This window comes from Alligator sinensis, unplaced genomic scaffold (genome assembly GCF_000455745.1).
Source record: "Alligator sinensis unplaced genomic scaffold, ASM45574v1 scaffold115_1, whole genome shotgun sequence".
NCBI lineage: Eukaryota > Metazoa > Chordata > Crocodylia > Alligatoridae > Alligator > Alligator sinensis.
Genome location: NW_005841895.1, coordinates 1,819,764 through 1,836,179, shown reverse-complemented (window position 1 = coordinate 1,836,179; position 16,416 = coordinate 1,819,764). Strand labels below are relative to the sequence as shown.

Below are 16,416 nucleotides of genomic sequence, written 5' to 3'. Positions count from 1 at the left end.
AATTTGCTAATGGAACATGTTCCCAAATTTTTATATGTGGCTTAAACTTGGAGGGGAGACAGACATATTTGGCTATTAGGTTACATACTGCCCAGGAAATCTCATCCTGAATCTGAGCCCTACAGTAATTCAAATCCCTATACGAGTCACCATGTGTAGCAATAGCTGTGGTTGGGTTACCTATGAGGGTTGAACATGACATGGCTGAACCTGAAATCATGAGCTTCTGCTGCTGGAGCGAAAGGTCACATTTGGCAGTGAATGTAGTAACAGGCTCATTAAAACATAACTCATTTGGTCTGAGCTTATATTTTCATTCACCTTATAGTAAGTCAGTCCCCTTAGTCTACCAAGCTAAAGGAAAATGAGCGAGGAATTCTTATTTCTCTTGGGCAAGTCGATCTGCTGCAAATATGAGATCCCTACAGCTTGTTTCATTATACTGTCAGGAACCAGAAGATGTCACTACTTGCCTGGTAACCTTTCAGAATGATACATTGCTACAGAATAAAATAGCCCTCTCGTTTCCTTAGTTCAAAGCCCCCATGCCATATAGGGCTCTCTCTCAAACAAGAGTATGCTAGCTGAACTTTGAACGGTTACGGATATATTTGCAGTTATGTCATATAGCATACATGGGGAAATGAGACATACTTCTGAATGAACTGACACAATTTAAACTATCGAGTTAGAGGAAGAGAACTCCCCAAACTAAAAAACATGTACAGGAAGTGAGCTTACTTGATTTGGTTATAGAAGGATTGCAGTGTTTCATACAGAGTGCACACCCATACTTGCACACACCAGAAAAATCCCTAGTGCAATTCAGTAAGCAGAGTTTTGTGGAGAAAGCTATATATCCTTCATGAAAGAGAGAGAAGAGCACAAGATGTGATCAGGAAGCAGAAATTGCTTGAGTCAGTGCAGTGTAGTGAGCAAAAACGCTGGTTTGTGTGCGGGGAGAATGAAGCTGTACTAGGCTGTATTTATTTTCACTTGGGCTTCTCTTTGCGACTCCCACCACAAAGCCCTTCAGACTCAGTTTGTTGCCCTTCTCCATTGCCTCTGTGCTTTGTCCTTACAGATGTTTACTTCATTGCTACCTTGTCGTTCTTGTGGAAGGTCACAGCCATCACGCTGGTGAGCTGCCTTCCCCTCTACGTCCTGAAGTACCTGAGACGGAGATTCTCGCCCCCAAGCTACTCAAAGCTCACTTCATAGGGCTCATCTGCTTAGGAAGCAGGCGTTTTGCACACTCCTGAGAGACAAAAAAAAATCACGTATTTGTTCTAACAACAACTACAACTGATAATTGCATTAGGATCATGCAGTAACTGGCATTATGTGCTGCTTTGATGAAAAAGACTTAACTGCAGTAAGTAAAACCTAACAGAAAATGGAGTATTTGGGTGAAGGTGAAGGCACTTGGTAGTTTCTTCAGTTTTTGTAACTTTTTGTTTTGTTTAGTTGGGGTCAGATGCATGTAACTGCAATGATTAGTTGTTCATGCGTAAGATCAAAGTATCTGAAAGCTGCTAAATAACTGTTTATATGTGGTGAACTCCTTTTTTAGTTTAATTGGGTTTTTTAAGTGTCTGTGAGGTTTCTTGCATTGTACTATGTTTTATATTGTTATTTATCTGCTCAGTTCAGGTAAGAAATTCATGGGGATTCCCTTCATATAGATGATTATGCTGTTTTCTGGCAGCTGACTACAGGTTGGAGTCAGACTGTTCCAGGTGTAGGGCTCCAAAGTTAAGGATATTTATCCATAAGTGAAAAATTGAACCTAGCCAAGCATGTGTGGGTTTTTTTGTTTCTTTTTTTAATTCAGTGAAAATGAAAGAGCTGAACTCAGTGAATGCAGTGTGTTTTGACGGTGTCTAACCAGTCATATGCGCAGAGAAGGATTATTGAAAAAAAAGGAAAATTCCATTTTGTTTAGCCTTTGTGCTTCCTGGTAAAAGGAACTGGTGACATACAAATAGCTATACTGGATACTTATACTATAAAGGCAAATTACTAAAATTAAAGCAAAGCCTTTTGGAAGGAAATTTGCAGCTGATCAGCTTTTAAATGTGTCGACAGTATGATAAGAGACGCATAATATTCTGCAGGCAATGTGGCAGACATGTCTTGAATCCTTGGAGACCAAAAGGAAAGGTCACAGAGCTGCTACTCCTCACAGTTGCATAAAAATCTGTTTCCTGTTAGGATGAATTAATAAAGATGAGCTGCAAATAAGCCTAGGCGTGTGTGCATTTGCACGTGCGTGCACGCGCGCACACACACACACACACACACACACACACACACACGCACGCACAGTTCATGACGCATACAGAGAAAGGCAAAAGTTCCACTGCTATTGGAATGGTTTAAAACTGGACCTTATCTAAGAGGAGACAAGTCTTGAGAGCTTGCAGAAGTTGAGCCAATGCAACCTATATTTGCTCTACACATCAGTCTAGCATGATTTTTTTTTTTAACTTGGGGTGGTTTTTGACCCATGTTTTATTTACAAAAAGCCTTCATTGCAGCTGGAGACAAGAGCGTGTGCTTGGAAGTCTCAGGAAGATGGCAGGGAGCTAATGGAGCCTTCAGCTGCTGGCTCCTTGGGTCATTCATGGCTCAGCTTTAGTAACAGTCATTCTCATCTAATACTGTTTAGTCTGTAATAAGTGAGTTGTTTGATCTCTGTCTGTCCCGTTCCTAGTGGAACAGTGTCTCCACTTCATAAAAACCACCACAGTAAGCTGGCACTAAATGGCACCCTTGTTGGTAAGCTAAGCAGACAGGCCAGGAATGAGTGATCCAAGTAGTCTGAACATCCTACCTCCCCCACCCCCTTGTCTCTAGAGGCAGTCTCCCTAGGTCTGGGTGACTGTTCACTTTGGGAGCAGCAGGCACGCGCTCTCTGCTGTACCTTTTTGAAGGATTGCCAAGCTCTGTTTCCATTGCTGCAAATTTGGTGCTTTGACAGGCACTAAAATGATAAATAAAATTCTCTGGTGTACAAACCTGAATGCAAAATTGGAGCAGTGTTTAAAATGAGAGCTAGTCTGCAGTGACCCACACCTCCGTCTTTGATTTTCAGCTATAGAAAGCTGTAGTATTACTGTATGTAACTGGCTCACTTTGCTATGAAGTCCACAGTCTCTCTGCAGAAAGTGCTGCACAACCTGGCAAACCTCCCCAGAGGTAGGGTGGGTAAATGCAGGTCCAGCGAAGGACCACATGAAGCAAGTCTGGAAACCCCAAGGAGAGGGGATAGCATGTATACCACTCACTTCACAGCATAAATGACTGAAAAGTGTGCACAGGCAGACAAGGTTCTTTGGGTGAAAAGTGTGCACACACTTTGCAAAAACTCATAAAGCCCTGCCTGTGGAAAATCACTCTGGAGGGAGCCAGCTTCCCCGGGGAGATGTGTGTAAGTCAAAGCAGTGTCTGGGACATTCCCAAGGGGGTGTGAGTCAGGAGCTGCCACCTTTCCGTTCTGTGGAGCCAAAGGCTCTGTAAACCCTTGCTGAATCTGGCATGCTTTCAGGGTCCCCCAACTTTCTAATAGCCTGCTTCTCTTAGGAGCCGTGCTAGTACCTTGCTAATCTGTCAAGCCCTGCCAGCTTCTCTGAGGCTCAAAGTATATGGAGCAAAAGCTGGTTCTTCAGTGAGAAACATACTGGGTTTGTAAGACAGCAGTTCAGCATTACCCTCTCCAGATCAGTAGTGCTGCCACCCCACTGAGCTAAGCTGTAGGAAGTACAACAGGCTTTAGAGAAAAAGGTGTGGAGCGTGCACTGTTGGCTCTGTTTCCCTTCCCATGTGTTTTACGGCCCTTCTGCACCTTCGTCCCTACTCCATTGCTCCCCTTCATGCTGTGGAAGGAAATACAAGGTCGTAGGTGTTCAGTAGGTTCTATGTATGGCCATTTTGCTAGGGTATAAATGAAGGATTTAGGTGGCAGTACGAGATGGGAAATGCAGTCTCCAGCACTGCTGGTTACAATAGTCTACTTTCTGCATGCTTGGTTTGGAGTGTTATGTTTCAAGGTCCACAAGGAATAAGAATGGCAAATGCTTTTTAATGGAAAACAGTGGCTTTTTTGTGCTACATTGTTTTGATTTGTCTTTTCTCTGGTACTGCATAAAAGCAGAATACTGAGAAGCCTATCAGCTAGCTGCCATAATCATTTCATACTCTGTTTTAAAAATTCACCTTAGAGCCTCCTTACAAACTTTTTCCAAAAAAAAAATTCTACTCTAAATGTAGATATTTATCATGGGTTTTGGAGGGCAGCTTTAATATCATAAACCTCAGAGAGGAAATGCAATGTCTAAAAAGTCCTCTTGTGGAAGAATTGGGTTATTGGCTTTTTGTAAATTATACCTGTTCACCCAAAAGATTCTTAATGTTGTCCTAATTGTGACTTGTTGCGGTAACTGGATAATGTCAGTCTTGCAAATGCTGTAGTATTCCCAGACCACCAGTACTTATTTAGTAGATTTAAATGTAATAATCAAGAAATTATTTTTAGCAGTTTAGTGTGGCTGACAATTCAAGTCTCTTGTCCGTTGAAAACACATGACAGTATATATCTCTGTAATAATCTTATCCCCAGTAGATGTATATCGGTAGTTAAATGTCCTGCAAGACTAACAGTGCCATGCTACTGTATGTGAATTATTTGAAGCATATATATGGTAGAATTCACTGTCTCCTGGAGTCAAAGCAGTTTACACTAAATGGACCATATTAGCAAAATTGGAGCTTATGCCAACAAATAGTGATTTGTTATTTTTATAACGTTTATTGGCACTATAACCTTAAAAATAAAATTCACATTTAGCAATATTGACAAATAATTATGAGCAAAACCTATTCTCACAGAAAGCTAATATTGTTTAATAGCTAGTTTCTTGTGCAGACTTATTTGGCTGGGAAGTATTCCTCATTCAGCATAAGTTGTATTTTTAAAGCAATCGGGAAAAGTAAAACCTCATTCAGCATAAGTTGTATTTTTAAAGCACTTGGGAAAAGTAAACCTGCCACTTTCAAACAGCAGAGGCTGGGAGGAGTGATGATGATTATTATTTTTTTCAAGCTTAGCACTTTGTCTGTAAACGATTTCCCTTAAGTTATTTTAAACTGTTTTTTAAAAACAAAGTTTAATACAGATGTTAATATTTACTGCATATTTGAATAAACTAATTCTTTACTGGAAATTTAAAGTGCATCTTTTCCTCTATTATGCTTTGTATTTTGAACGTGGTGGGAGTAAAATACCCTTTTCATATAATGTCTGTGGTTTTTACGTTTGTAAAGTACAATAGCAATTTATGTAACTTTTGTGATACAGGGCTATTCTACAAAGAGTGTTACAGTATGTGTTGCATCACAAGCTCTTGCTTAGCATGGTTTCATTGGAAAGATCTCTGATCAGTGCTCGGTTCCCTTTATAGCCGGTAACCACAGGAGCCTATGTTATATAAACAGTCTATGCCTCTTATTGGTGAGGTAATTAAAGGTGTGCAGCTATCCTCTAGATTTTTTTCCTCTTTTTTTAATTGATGTACATTTTGAATGCGTCTTCCACTCCGTTGCTTATACCCTTTTAGCCATATACACAATGGAGCTGCCCTATTTCTCTCGGCAAACATCTGTGCTCCTTTTGTTTAGAATAGGGCTGGAATTAGCATGCTGTGTGCTCAACAGTAACAGTGTAAACCTATCTCTTCTTCATCTTATCTCATCAAAATTATATTGGTGAATAAGCAGTGATATCATCAATGTCCTTCCAGTTCTGGAAACAGTATGTTAAGTGCTACAGCTGTTGCAGAGCTAAACTGAGCAGTACCAAACACTGCTTTTCTATGTTCTGCCAAACTGCTATAATCATAGAATCTCATTGCAAGCTGTCTAAACCTCCTTGTGACTCCTGTGGGAGATTCTTGCTGCATTAGTAGTTTGGGCTGGGATTTTCAAAGGAGCCTTATAAAATTGGGTGCATGAATCCCTGTGGTTCCTATGAGATCTGAGCCGTAAGACCTGAGAGAGGTTTTTCTTTTTCAAAAGGGCTGCCACACAGCTGGATGCAGCAAATGTCCTGAGTCCACACAGGGCTAAGACAAACTGGGTCATTGCACACAAATTACCATCACGGTCTATTTGCACATATAGTTAGTCTAACTGCCAGCACACAGCATATCTAGTGGCCCATCCAATGCCTACTGAATTTTTTCCATTGACTTCAGTGTGTGTTGGACCAGACCTTTTAACAGTTGTGATGAAATCAGGCCTTGAATTTGCATGAAATCCTGGGTTCTACAACTTTGCCAATATGGTCCATTATTATTGCCTAATAAAATTTATGTACTTTTATGCCTTCAAAAACATTTTTACTTGTATGGAGAAATGAATTCTGATGTCAAAATATTTATTGTGATGCTGATGTTTTGTACCTGTCATCCAGCTAAATACGATGCAAATACCTTTGATTCAAGAGAAATATGAATGCAAAATGTATTTATTGTTCTGTGAGTTCTATGTTGCAGAAATGTAAGAACCTAAAAGGGAATGATGTAAAACAGGTGAAAAAAATAAATTTTATGCAACATCATGCTTTTATTTATATACATCTTTGTATGGTGCACTTGAGTTGATCCTGACTTGATCAGTCCAAGATGTTGTTATTGGTAGGGTACATAGACTAGATGGGGTATGTTAGGCTTTGAAATGTAATTCCATCGGAAATATAAACGTGATAAATTATAGAATATTTTTACTGAATGTAGAAGCGGTTACTTAATTATAATATCTTTCTGTTATATACATTTGGTTTTCTAGCTGACTTGCTCATCTCCTAAAGTAGAAAAATATTCTGACTTGAGAAATGTCACTTTTCCACCCACTTCAGCATTTGCAAGAAACAGTCTAGTAAAGAATTTAGCTGTTGGTAATCTTATCTCCTAATTTAATTCCTCCAGAATGGTGCTGAATAGCTCTATAAAGGACATGAATTGAGATTCAGAAATATTTCTTAATGTACCTCTGTTTACTAGGTGCCATTTCCCCCACTATTTGTGCTGGTGTATCTCCAAACTGCTGTAGACTGTCCCCCAAATTGTGACCCTCACAGTTTTGGCCACGAGGTGGAGCTTTGGTATTGAAGTAGCCTGCTACAGTTGTGTTTTCTAGAACCAGTTAGTCCCAGAGTACCCAACTGTCCCAAAGACTTTATACGTTCAGTCTTATTTGGAAATTCAGTTTCATAAGTCCTAGCTTCAGGCAGGTCCTTGGTCCAGTCCTGCTCTTGCTCAGAACCAGCGTAATTCCCTGAAAGATGGTCCCGCTTAACCCAGATGCATGCTGGAGTAACAGCTTCAATAGTATTTATGCAATAAAGGGCTGCTTTTGGGTGAACGATATGTTGATTGTTAGGGACAAACCTTTTCTTCAGAAGTTTTCATATGTTGAACTGTTGACTGCAAATAGCTGCTGTATCACAGCCCCTGCAATGTTTTTCAGATTGACAGCCTGTTACAGCTCTTCTATGCAAGAAAAAAAAGAAAGTGAAGTTTATATTTGGATTCTCCCCAGGGGAAATGCCTATAAAATTGAATATGAATGAAATCAATAGGGTTCTATCAGTTTTATAGAACAATTAACATTCTCAAGAAAATAACAAAGCTGGAAATAGAGAATATAATCTATAACTTTGAAAACGTGAGTTTTACAGGGATAAAATTCTCTATAGGACAGTTAAAAAACCTTATATAGAAAAGTTTATAGTTTTCTATTAGGACTCCATTCCAAAGTTGTAACCTCTTTCAAGATTAAAAATATTTTGGTGACACAAAGTTAAGGCAAATGTTGAATAAACAGGTTTAGTGATGTTTGCACACATCAGATGAAAGCTGCAGGCTCCAGAAATTACAGTAACAGACTTCACACTCAAGTGTTACCAATTTCCCGTTATAAATGGGTTACATAAGCCCCATTTAGTGGTTCTTTAATTTATGGACAGCTTTTTTTTTCTTCAATAGTGAAATGGATAATTAAAAAAAAGCTAGAAATAGTTTTGCTAAACTCATTTTGGAAAGGGAATGAGAATTTCTGCAATATTTTTTTTTCACCCAAGCATTGCATAATACTAGAAATGTCAAAGATTTCCATGGGGTTTAATTTCATTCTTCATGTGGCTGTGGTCATACAAGAAGTTTGAACACTGCAGGGGTTGGCAGATTTTTGGAAGATCACACATCCTGGGATAAGTTTTCAGACTAAGTTTTACCAAAGAATGCCAATGCCCTTTTTATTTTTTAAAGTTGTGGTTATATTATACACTGTAGCGTCTTTTGCAGAAAAAAATGGGAGAACTGTTGGCTAGTGATTTGGGAATTTACTAGGCCTGAGCCATTTTATGCGATGCATAAAAATATGCAATAGTCTCTGTTGTGTAAAGTACCAGGGAAGCAGATGACCTTGTTGGGCGGTGCTTCGGTTTTTGCTTCCCATTTAAAATTAGGTACCTACTTATATAGATAGTCCCATTACCCAAGCATCTCAATCTTTTAATGGAGCACCATCCAGCTGTGGCCCACGTGCAAGGGGTTAAATTGCAGCACTTTCCCCCCATTGCTCTGACTGCAGCCCAGATTTCCCCTGCCTCCAGCCTCCCTTCCTGCCCCTGCTCCACGGTATGGAGAGGTGCAGCGCCTGGAAGCCCACAACTCTGTGTCCACGTGGTTGTGGGGCAGCTCATAGCTGGACAGCTAAGAGTGAGTCAGGGCACTCAGGCACATGGGCAGGGGGTGGAGGGTGAAGTGGGGGGCATTGGGATGCACGGTGCAATGGGGTTGTAGGGTCCAGAGGGGCATGCAGTCCCTGCTAGTGTGGTTCAAGGGGCATGTGGTCCCCTGCCACTTAGAGCTTGGACAGCCCTGTTCTAATGTAGTCTTCCTCCCAATGTCCGTGGAAGCTAAGGAAATGCCATTTTGCAGAAGGAAAACTTGGGCACAGAAAAATTGATTAGTTGGGGATGAAACCATTCCAAGCTAACACTTAGCTACTGTACCAGTCTGCCAGGAGCTAAATACCAGAGCAACAGTATTTATTCGGCAAACTAGTCGCACGCTCCCCACCCCCAGTCTTTGCATGGGGTCTCAGGCCTCCAGAATCTGCCCATTTCTGGATGCAGTGTTTCTGTAAACCCCAAATGAAAAATCTTGCTTCCCTGTCCCAGAGGACATCCAAGAGCTATGGCCGTGCAAAAATAAGTTTGTAATGAATGTTTTGCAATTCAGTGCTGAAGACAGGAGTGTCAGAACAAAGTGAACAGTGACAACAGCAGTAGCTGCATTGCAAACATCCTCACCTATGCCAATCTAAAGCAAACACAAAATCTGCTAAGCATGCTGATGCTGCTTGGTAACACCACCTCCCGGGCTTCCCCTGCGGAAGTCATCAGCAAAACATGGGAACAGTTGCACACTTTTGGAGGCTGTTGTATGTGAGGACCCTGAGCCAGGGTATGAATTAAGGGGGAACTCGAGAGGGGGTGGTTGAGCCACCCCCAACCCATAAAAGATGAGAGGCTCCCTGTAAAATTTGAAAATCATAACCTGCAGGCATCTCTGATTGGATTGCTCCTTCCACTTAGGTGGACTTTTTAAATTGATGAACCAGTTAAATTTTTTTGCAGACCCCCCCAAGAGTCAAAGTGTATTTCAAACCATGCTCTGAGTAATAATCTTGTATGAAAACTCCTCTTTCAACTGTTCAAGTACCTGGTGACTCCTCTCAAGTCTCTGCACTCCCTTCGCTATTACTGCTGAATGTAAGTGACTCTAGTCAAGGTCCGTTTGCAAGATCTCCATATGATTGTCTGTCTGTCTGTCTTTCCTTCAACCTTTTTCCCCCTTTCAGACCCACCTACTAGTAAGTGCATTTTTGAAAAAGTGAACCTAACAATATATTTTTAAGTATCCTTAACTTGGCTTGTTGCAGTCGTGCACGTAAAAGGGAATATTGTGTGCTGTTCAGATTCTCTCAAATAAAGGAGGAGTAACAAGAACAATCTGTGCAAAAGAATTTAGCGCATTAAAGATGGGGGTAATAGTTAGTCTCATTTGTCCCTTTATGTGAAACAGATTTTATTTTAAATGCACACTCTGAGTAGCTTAACTGCATCCAGAAACTTGTTTACCAGGGGAAAAGTAGAATTACCCACAATATAAATTAGAGCATGAACAGAGGTGAGCTGATTACACCACAACATTCTGCTCAATCATTTCAGAAATGCTCATATAATTAGACTGTGCTTCCATGAACACACCCTGAAAGAAATTTACTATGCTCATGATTTCATCATGCAATATCTCTACTCGAGCATTGCGTGCCTGCTCCAGAAGACCATATTGGAAGAACACTATTGACTCTAATCATCTGTTTTATCAACATTACTATCTCATGCTAGAATTCAAACTCTTACATGCTTGTAGCTTGTTGCCCTGATAACATTTTGTAAAGGGACAAACTTTGGCCAAACTCTACATGTTGTGAATCATTATTTCCTCAGGTTGCCTAGTGAATGTGGCAAACCCATTCTTTATTATTAAGGTCTTTACTACAGCTAGCGCCATGTGCCAGAGTGCGTGAAGCAGATTACCTATCTCAGAATGAATGATGTCATCGCTCTGAAAACAAATGCTATCCAGCGCTGAGTCGATCGTGAAAGCAAAGCACATTTTCCACAGCAATAGAATGTCTTTGGACCGTTTGTAAATTTGAAGTTAAGTTTTTGAATAAAAGGCACATTTATAAGGGTGGCTGTTCTCTCTGTCAAACAACGCCTCCTTTCTGATGCAGTGGTTTCTAATGAATCGCTGTATTCTGCGTCTGCTGTTGCTATGGTTGCATTCTTTAACTCGTTTCTAACAGGGCCATCTTTGGAGTTCTTGACGGTATGGATGGCTTCGAATGCGAGTCAGCTTCATGTCGGGTAGATCAAGGTGTTGGGGGCTGAAAACTCTTGAGGCCCCACAACCAGGCTGCAACACCTTTGGCTGGATCTTGACTCATCTCAGAAATGGAGCAGGACTGGACTCCTACAGGAGAGACCTCCAGGATGCTGCAGAAAGGGAACCATGTGCAGAGACCATGTCCCCTTCAGTGAAGGCCCACCCCACCTTGGTGTGAGGAACACGATACCGCTAGGGAGGGATATTTTGTTCATTACTACGTAGGGTTATGAAAGATGAACAAAGTCACCCTCGTTTCCCCATCGAATTTTGAAGCTGGAATTTCTCCTGTCCTGAATTCTAACTGGGAAAGATTCTCTTTTTCTTCAACTGAGCTAGACTATTTTTTTCTTAATATTTCCCAAGATGATTACTATGGCTCTAGCTCCCTGGGTAGTACAAAGCTGGGAGCCCCAAAACAAAACTGGCCACCACCTCTAACTGCTGTTTTGCCCAAGCTCCTTAAGAGCTGATCTGGATGAGCATACCAATTAACAAGGCCAGTGAATATGCCCACTACTGGAGCTACCCTGGCATTTAGCAACCCAGGTAAATCTTGAAAAAAAGCCTAGTGTCAACAGTCAAACTTGCCTATTGTGCTGTGCTCAGGATGTCAGTTTTCTCAGTGGTCGTGTTTGATTTCCATGGGTACTTACACAGATATTGTCTACATGTGCCCAGGCCTTTGCAAATTAGTTGATTCACACACGAGTTCTGCTCCTTAACTGAATTTTAAAAGTGGCCAGAGTGGATACATCTTGATTTTATTAATTTAGTTTTAAATACTCAATATACCATCTTGTTTTCATTCTGGCAAGAAGCAAATTATTCGGAGACTTGCAATAAAGGGAGGGGGAGGCTGAATAGTTCTTTTCCAAGAATTTGGAAGCAAAGAAATTCTGCCACTGCCCCCTCCAAGAATGCCAACTAGAAACTGCCCTTCCCCCCTACCTGTATCCGGTGTCTCCAAGACCAGGGAAGGTATTTATATGAGAAGGTAACCATCTAAAAAAGGGGAGTCACATATTAAATATTGGGTCTGAGTCTATGCTATTCACATGTCTGACTTCAGTGGTGGAGCAATTTTTACTGTTCCCAATGTGTAGGGACTTGGACCTTCTCCACGCTGCCAGTTGGCCTATACAACGAAGGGGAGGGCACGAAGACTGAGATTATATGTTACCAACCCCTCATCTACTTGCCTACCCCAAATACAAACCTCTGCAAGCTTCAGCATCCTGCTATTTATTTATCAGGATGTGTTGCTGCCTTTTAGCTAAGGCCAGATAAATTCCCCACAGTAACAGTTTACATTTCAGATCAAGACGAGTGCCAAAATGTTCCAGCCAACTTACTTAGGCTATAGAGTGTACTTTCAATTGGTGCTGCTGAGTTTTTTCATCCAGGACATCTCAGACATCAAGTTTGGTGCTTTAATTGTGCTGGAAGGTCAGATGTTTCCCTTATGTGGCAGGGGAGGTATATTTGTCCAGGTCCCAAGAAACAAAGTAGTCTTTTACACCAGCAGTCCCCTCTGATCAGGACCAGGGAGAAAACTCCCCTGCATAGATTTTGAGGCACGTGTCTCCAGCTGGTGGAAGCTGGCACCCATTTACATCCATTGACTACCCGGCCTTTATTTGCTCATGTCAAACTTTGAGTCCCACAAGATGCTGCGATTGAAGCGAGAAGCTAATTTGTACAGGTGTAGCATTCACCATAAATATCCTCCCACCGAGAGAAACCTCTTGTATTTCACATCTGAGTGACAGCTCTTGCCTTTAGCAGCCCATGTTCCTTTTTATTGTTGCGTTATTAGGATACCATGCAGTGATGTGATTTATAGCCGTCTTCGCTCGTCTCTCTTACAGGCCAGCTCGTTTTGCCATTCCAGCTTTGGAGAAACATAATGCAACAAAGCCTTCAGTAAAACCAGAGCCTGAAGGAAATATCAGGTGTTAACATCCAATAAAAATCTAACATGCCTGAATAAAATTGAATTGCAATGTACCCCTTATATGGTCCAGACAAGAACTGACCTAATTCAGAGTTTTTATTATGGTGGCAGGTAAGTACTAATTATAGAACCTGGACTTCATCATGAACTGACTTGTCAAGTTAACTTACTGTCTGAAGTGCCTACAATTACATTGTGAAGGATTTCTACATCCTTATACAACCGAGCACGTTTGCTCTCGAAAAAAACCTAGCGACTAAATTTTCAGGTGATGAAAGAAATACTGCAGTAGAAATAATACTTTGGGGAATGCTTTATATGTTTGGGGGTAAATTAATGACTGGTTGCTTTTTTTTAAACTGTGCACAAATACATACTTTCAAACATTTTTCCTTTCAAACACCAACTATTTTAACAGCAGTGTAAATCAGATTTTACAGACCACATATTTCAAGTATGAAGTTCATTAAATGTGTGAAATTTTAGGTTAGCTCCAGGGTGTGGCCAGTGTCTACAGTAATGAATTGTAAATTGTGCTTAGAATTTAAGGTCAAATGCCCTAGTCCAGGGCTTTTTAAAGTGATAGCATCATCTTTCTAAATCCCTTTTATCATCATCGTTATGGTTTCATCTACATTTCAGTGGCTTATTCTTATACCATTAGTCTCCTGTTCACCCTCAGCCCGTTGTGCAGCTGTTTAATCACCCTGCTGCATTGCAGTTTATGATTAACAAAGAAAATTCAATTGGTGTTCGTGCAACTGATGCCATCTGCTGTGCTAGGACTTATATTGTTTTATGAGCCAAATTCTGCCATTCAGTGAGAGAACTCTGCTCCCCATCACAGGATTAAATCTATTGGACATGAGAAAATCGTTTCACAGCTACAGTGGAACATAACCTTCATTTAACATTACCCACTGATGCTACACAACAGTTCTTGGTCCAAGGAAGTACAATTTTTAATTGATATTACAGAAGAAATGCGATGTGCTATGACTGGAGTTATCAGAGCGCCAGTACCCTTGGAGTACTATAGTCTTTTCACTGTTCCAACGTTAAGCCACCCATTTCTAAATAAAGGGATGTCATGTACTGCCACACATCTACTTTGCCTGGGTTGATTTGATTTCATGAGGTATTTGCCCTTTCCAAACAACAGCTTTGCCAACATTCATCAGCTCTGAGTTGCTATGTCTTTGTTGCGTTCTAGGTAGTTTTCGGCCCTTCTTGAGGAAACGCCAGCAAAGAGCCAGGGGAAAGGTGCGTGCAGCCAATGATGAAACCCTCAGTTTCAGCTTCATTTGCACTCCAAGTCAAACGTTGAACCCAGGGGTTGTTCACTTTCCATAATATAAGACTACAGTGAACATCTAAGACAGTGCTCTTAACCTTTTTAGACTCAAGGGACCTCTTGTAAAATGGTCAGCTCTTAGTTTTCACTCTATTTTGTTACTATAGAAAAATAATAGAGCAATTTTTCTGTTACAAAGAACCCAGAAAGACCACAATAGGACAGAATGTTTTTAACACTATGGATTCCTGCTTCCTATCCCTGGGTTTGTTATGTGAACAATGTTTGCACAGCTAACAGTGCTAGCATTATGCAACATGCTGTGGCACCCTTTAAAGGATGTAAGACACCCCGGGATGCAGCGACCCCCTGGTTGAGAGTCACTGGTCTGAAAATAATTCATGATAGCCACCAAATCTCCAAGTTATACAATGGGCATACGAAGAATTGTGGTGTACATGACAAGCTGAAGGCAGGGCAGGGTGATATCTTACAGTGTCTTTACATGGAGGGAGGAACTTTAACTAAAGCTTGTTCAACGAGCTGTAGTTAAAGCACCTCTGCTGCCATTCTGAAGCATGGGGACACTGAATACACATGATATGGAGGCTGCTGAGGTGTGCTAATTGGCATGCTCCAGCAGACTCCATTAACAGAGTCTGCTCCAATGCATGCTAATCGGAGCATACATCTGGTATGTGCATAGGTGCCCTTAGAGACTAACTGGTTCAGAAACGCTTGAGGTAACTTAACACAGCTTGCTGCCTCTAAGTTGACTTGGGTATGTGCGCTGAATGCATGCCTAATGTCATATTAGCAAGTTGGCCAACTACATGTGTAGACATAACCAGCAATCTCCATGTATGATCCCAGTAAGTGCAGTCACAAAAAGGGTCAGATCCTCTGCTACATCCAGTTTTCACTGAATACAGCAGAAGAAGAGGGATTGTTAAGGTACTGGTTATGGTTCCCTGGTCCTCTGCTCGGCCATGGCCGTTGACTTAAGCTGACTGCTCTAAATTAAACCAGATGACAATGTTTACTTTGGGACTAATCGCTAGCTGGGGATAGCCAGAGTACCTAGTTTCTTCTTTCCTGTTTCTCTCTGTCCCTTGTGCTTGGGCTTCAGGGAAAGAGGTATTTGAATCAGCTCTGTTTCTGCCACTCCTCCAAACCCAAGGAATCCCCAGCTGGGATTTGAGGAGGCAGACAGGGGCCAAAAATCTGGCCTTATGAATGCAATTGTTCATGCATTTTTTCATACACTGTTGTACACCTACTCAAGCTCTGGCCAGTGGCTGCCATTAAAATGATTTAAACACTAAAAAAAACAGTAGTTTACCAAGCAGTAAAGCATGGTTTATTTGGGTTTTGCCTCTCCAAATGTGATTAATGTCCATCCTAATTATTCCAACAGGGCAATTCCTCTAGTTGGCTGCCTCAGTTCTGAGCCATGGCTTACAGCAACATTTAAAACCACGGTTTTATAGTCTTTGAGACAAAATACCTTTGGCCAGAACCCAGCATCTTAATTCATAGTCTCATTCATGGCTCTTATTTTATTTAATTAGTTTTGCTTTTAAAAGAGATTTTAGTTCAATTTTATACTGCATACATGTCTGCAAACTGAGCTGGAGCTGCTGCAACAATCATCGATAGCAGTTTGCAACACACTGCCCATCTGAAGGGCTTAAGTGTCCCCTGAAAACAAGGTTTGATGTTTAGATTAAAAAAAACAGAAATCATTCAATGTAAACATCCTCTTTTGAGCAAGTTGACTGAATCGTACGGTACAAAACAAAGTTCAGATTTCAGCTCAATTTCATACAGATCCTATGCTGCAATCTTCAAGTACTTCCTTAGGCAAAACGCTTATGGACTTCAAATATACATATAAGGATGTAATGCAGTATTAATTTCTAACTAATTGTACTTTACAAAATTAACTTATCCCAGTGGAATGTTCATATACTCTCTGATCGCAATTTTTACTCCATATTCCCCTGCCTTTTGTCCACATGGTCAGTTATATTCAGTCAAATGCATAGTCCTAGTGTACTGTGTTTTAAATCTGTAAACTAAACATCTTCCACCTGGATCTTTCAGAAATGTTGCCTTCTTTATCATGATTTTCATCAGTAGCA

At 40.9% G+C, this 16,416-nt stretch overlaps 1 protein-coding gene across 1 annotated transcript in view; it reads left to right on the top strand.

Annotated features, from left to right (window-relative positions):
- The window catches only part of ATP9A (ATPase phospholipid transporting 9A (putative)), a 71,322-nt gene extending 66,329 nt beyond the window's left edge, over nucleotides 1-4,993 (top strand). The window contains exon 28 of the mRNA XM_025197346.1: nucleotides 1,085-4,993. Coding sequence (XP_025053131.1) covers nucleotides 1,085-1,221 — 137 coding nt within the window. The 3' untranslated portion in view covers nucleotides 1,222-4,993. The remainder of the gene's footprint in view (nucleotides 1-1,084) is intronic.
- The last annotated feature ends 11,423 nt before the right edge of the window (nucleotides 4,994-16,416 follow it).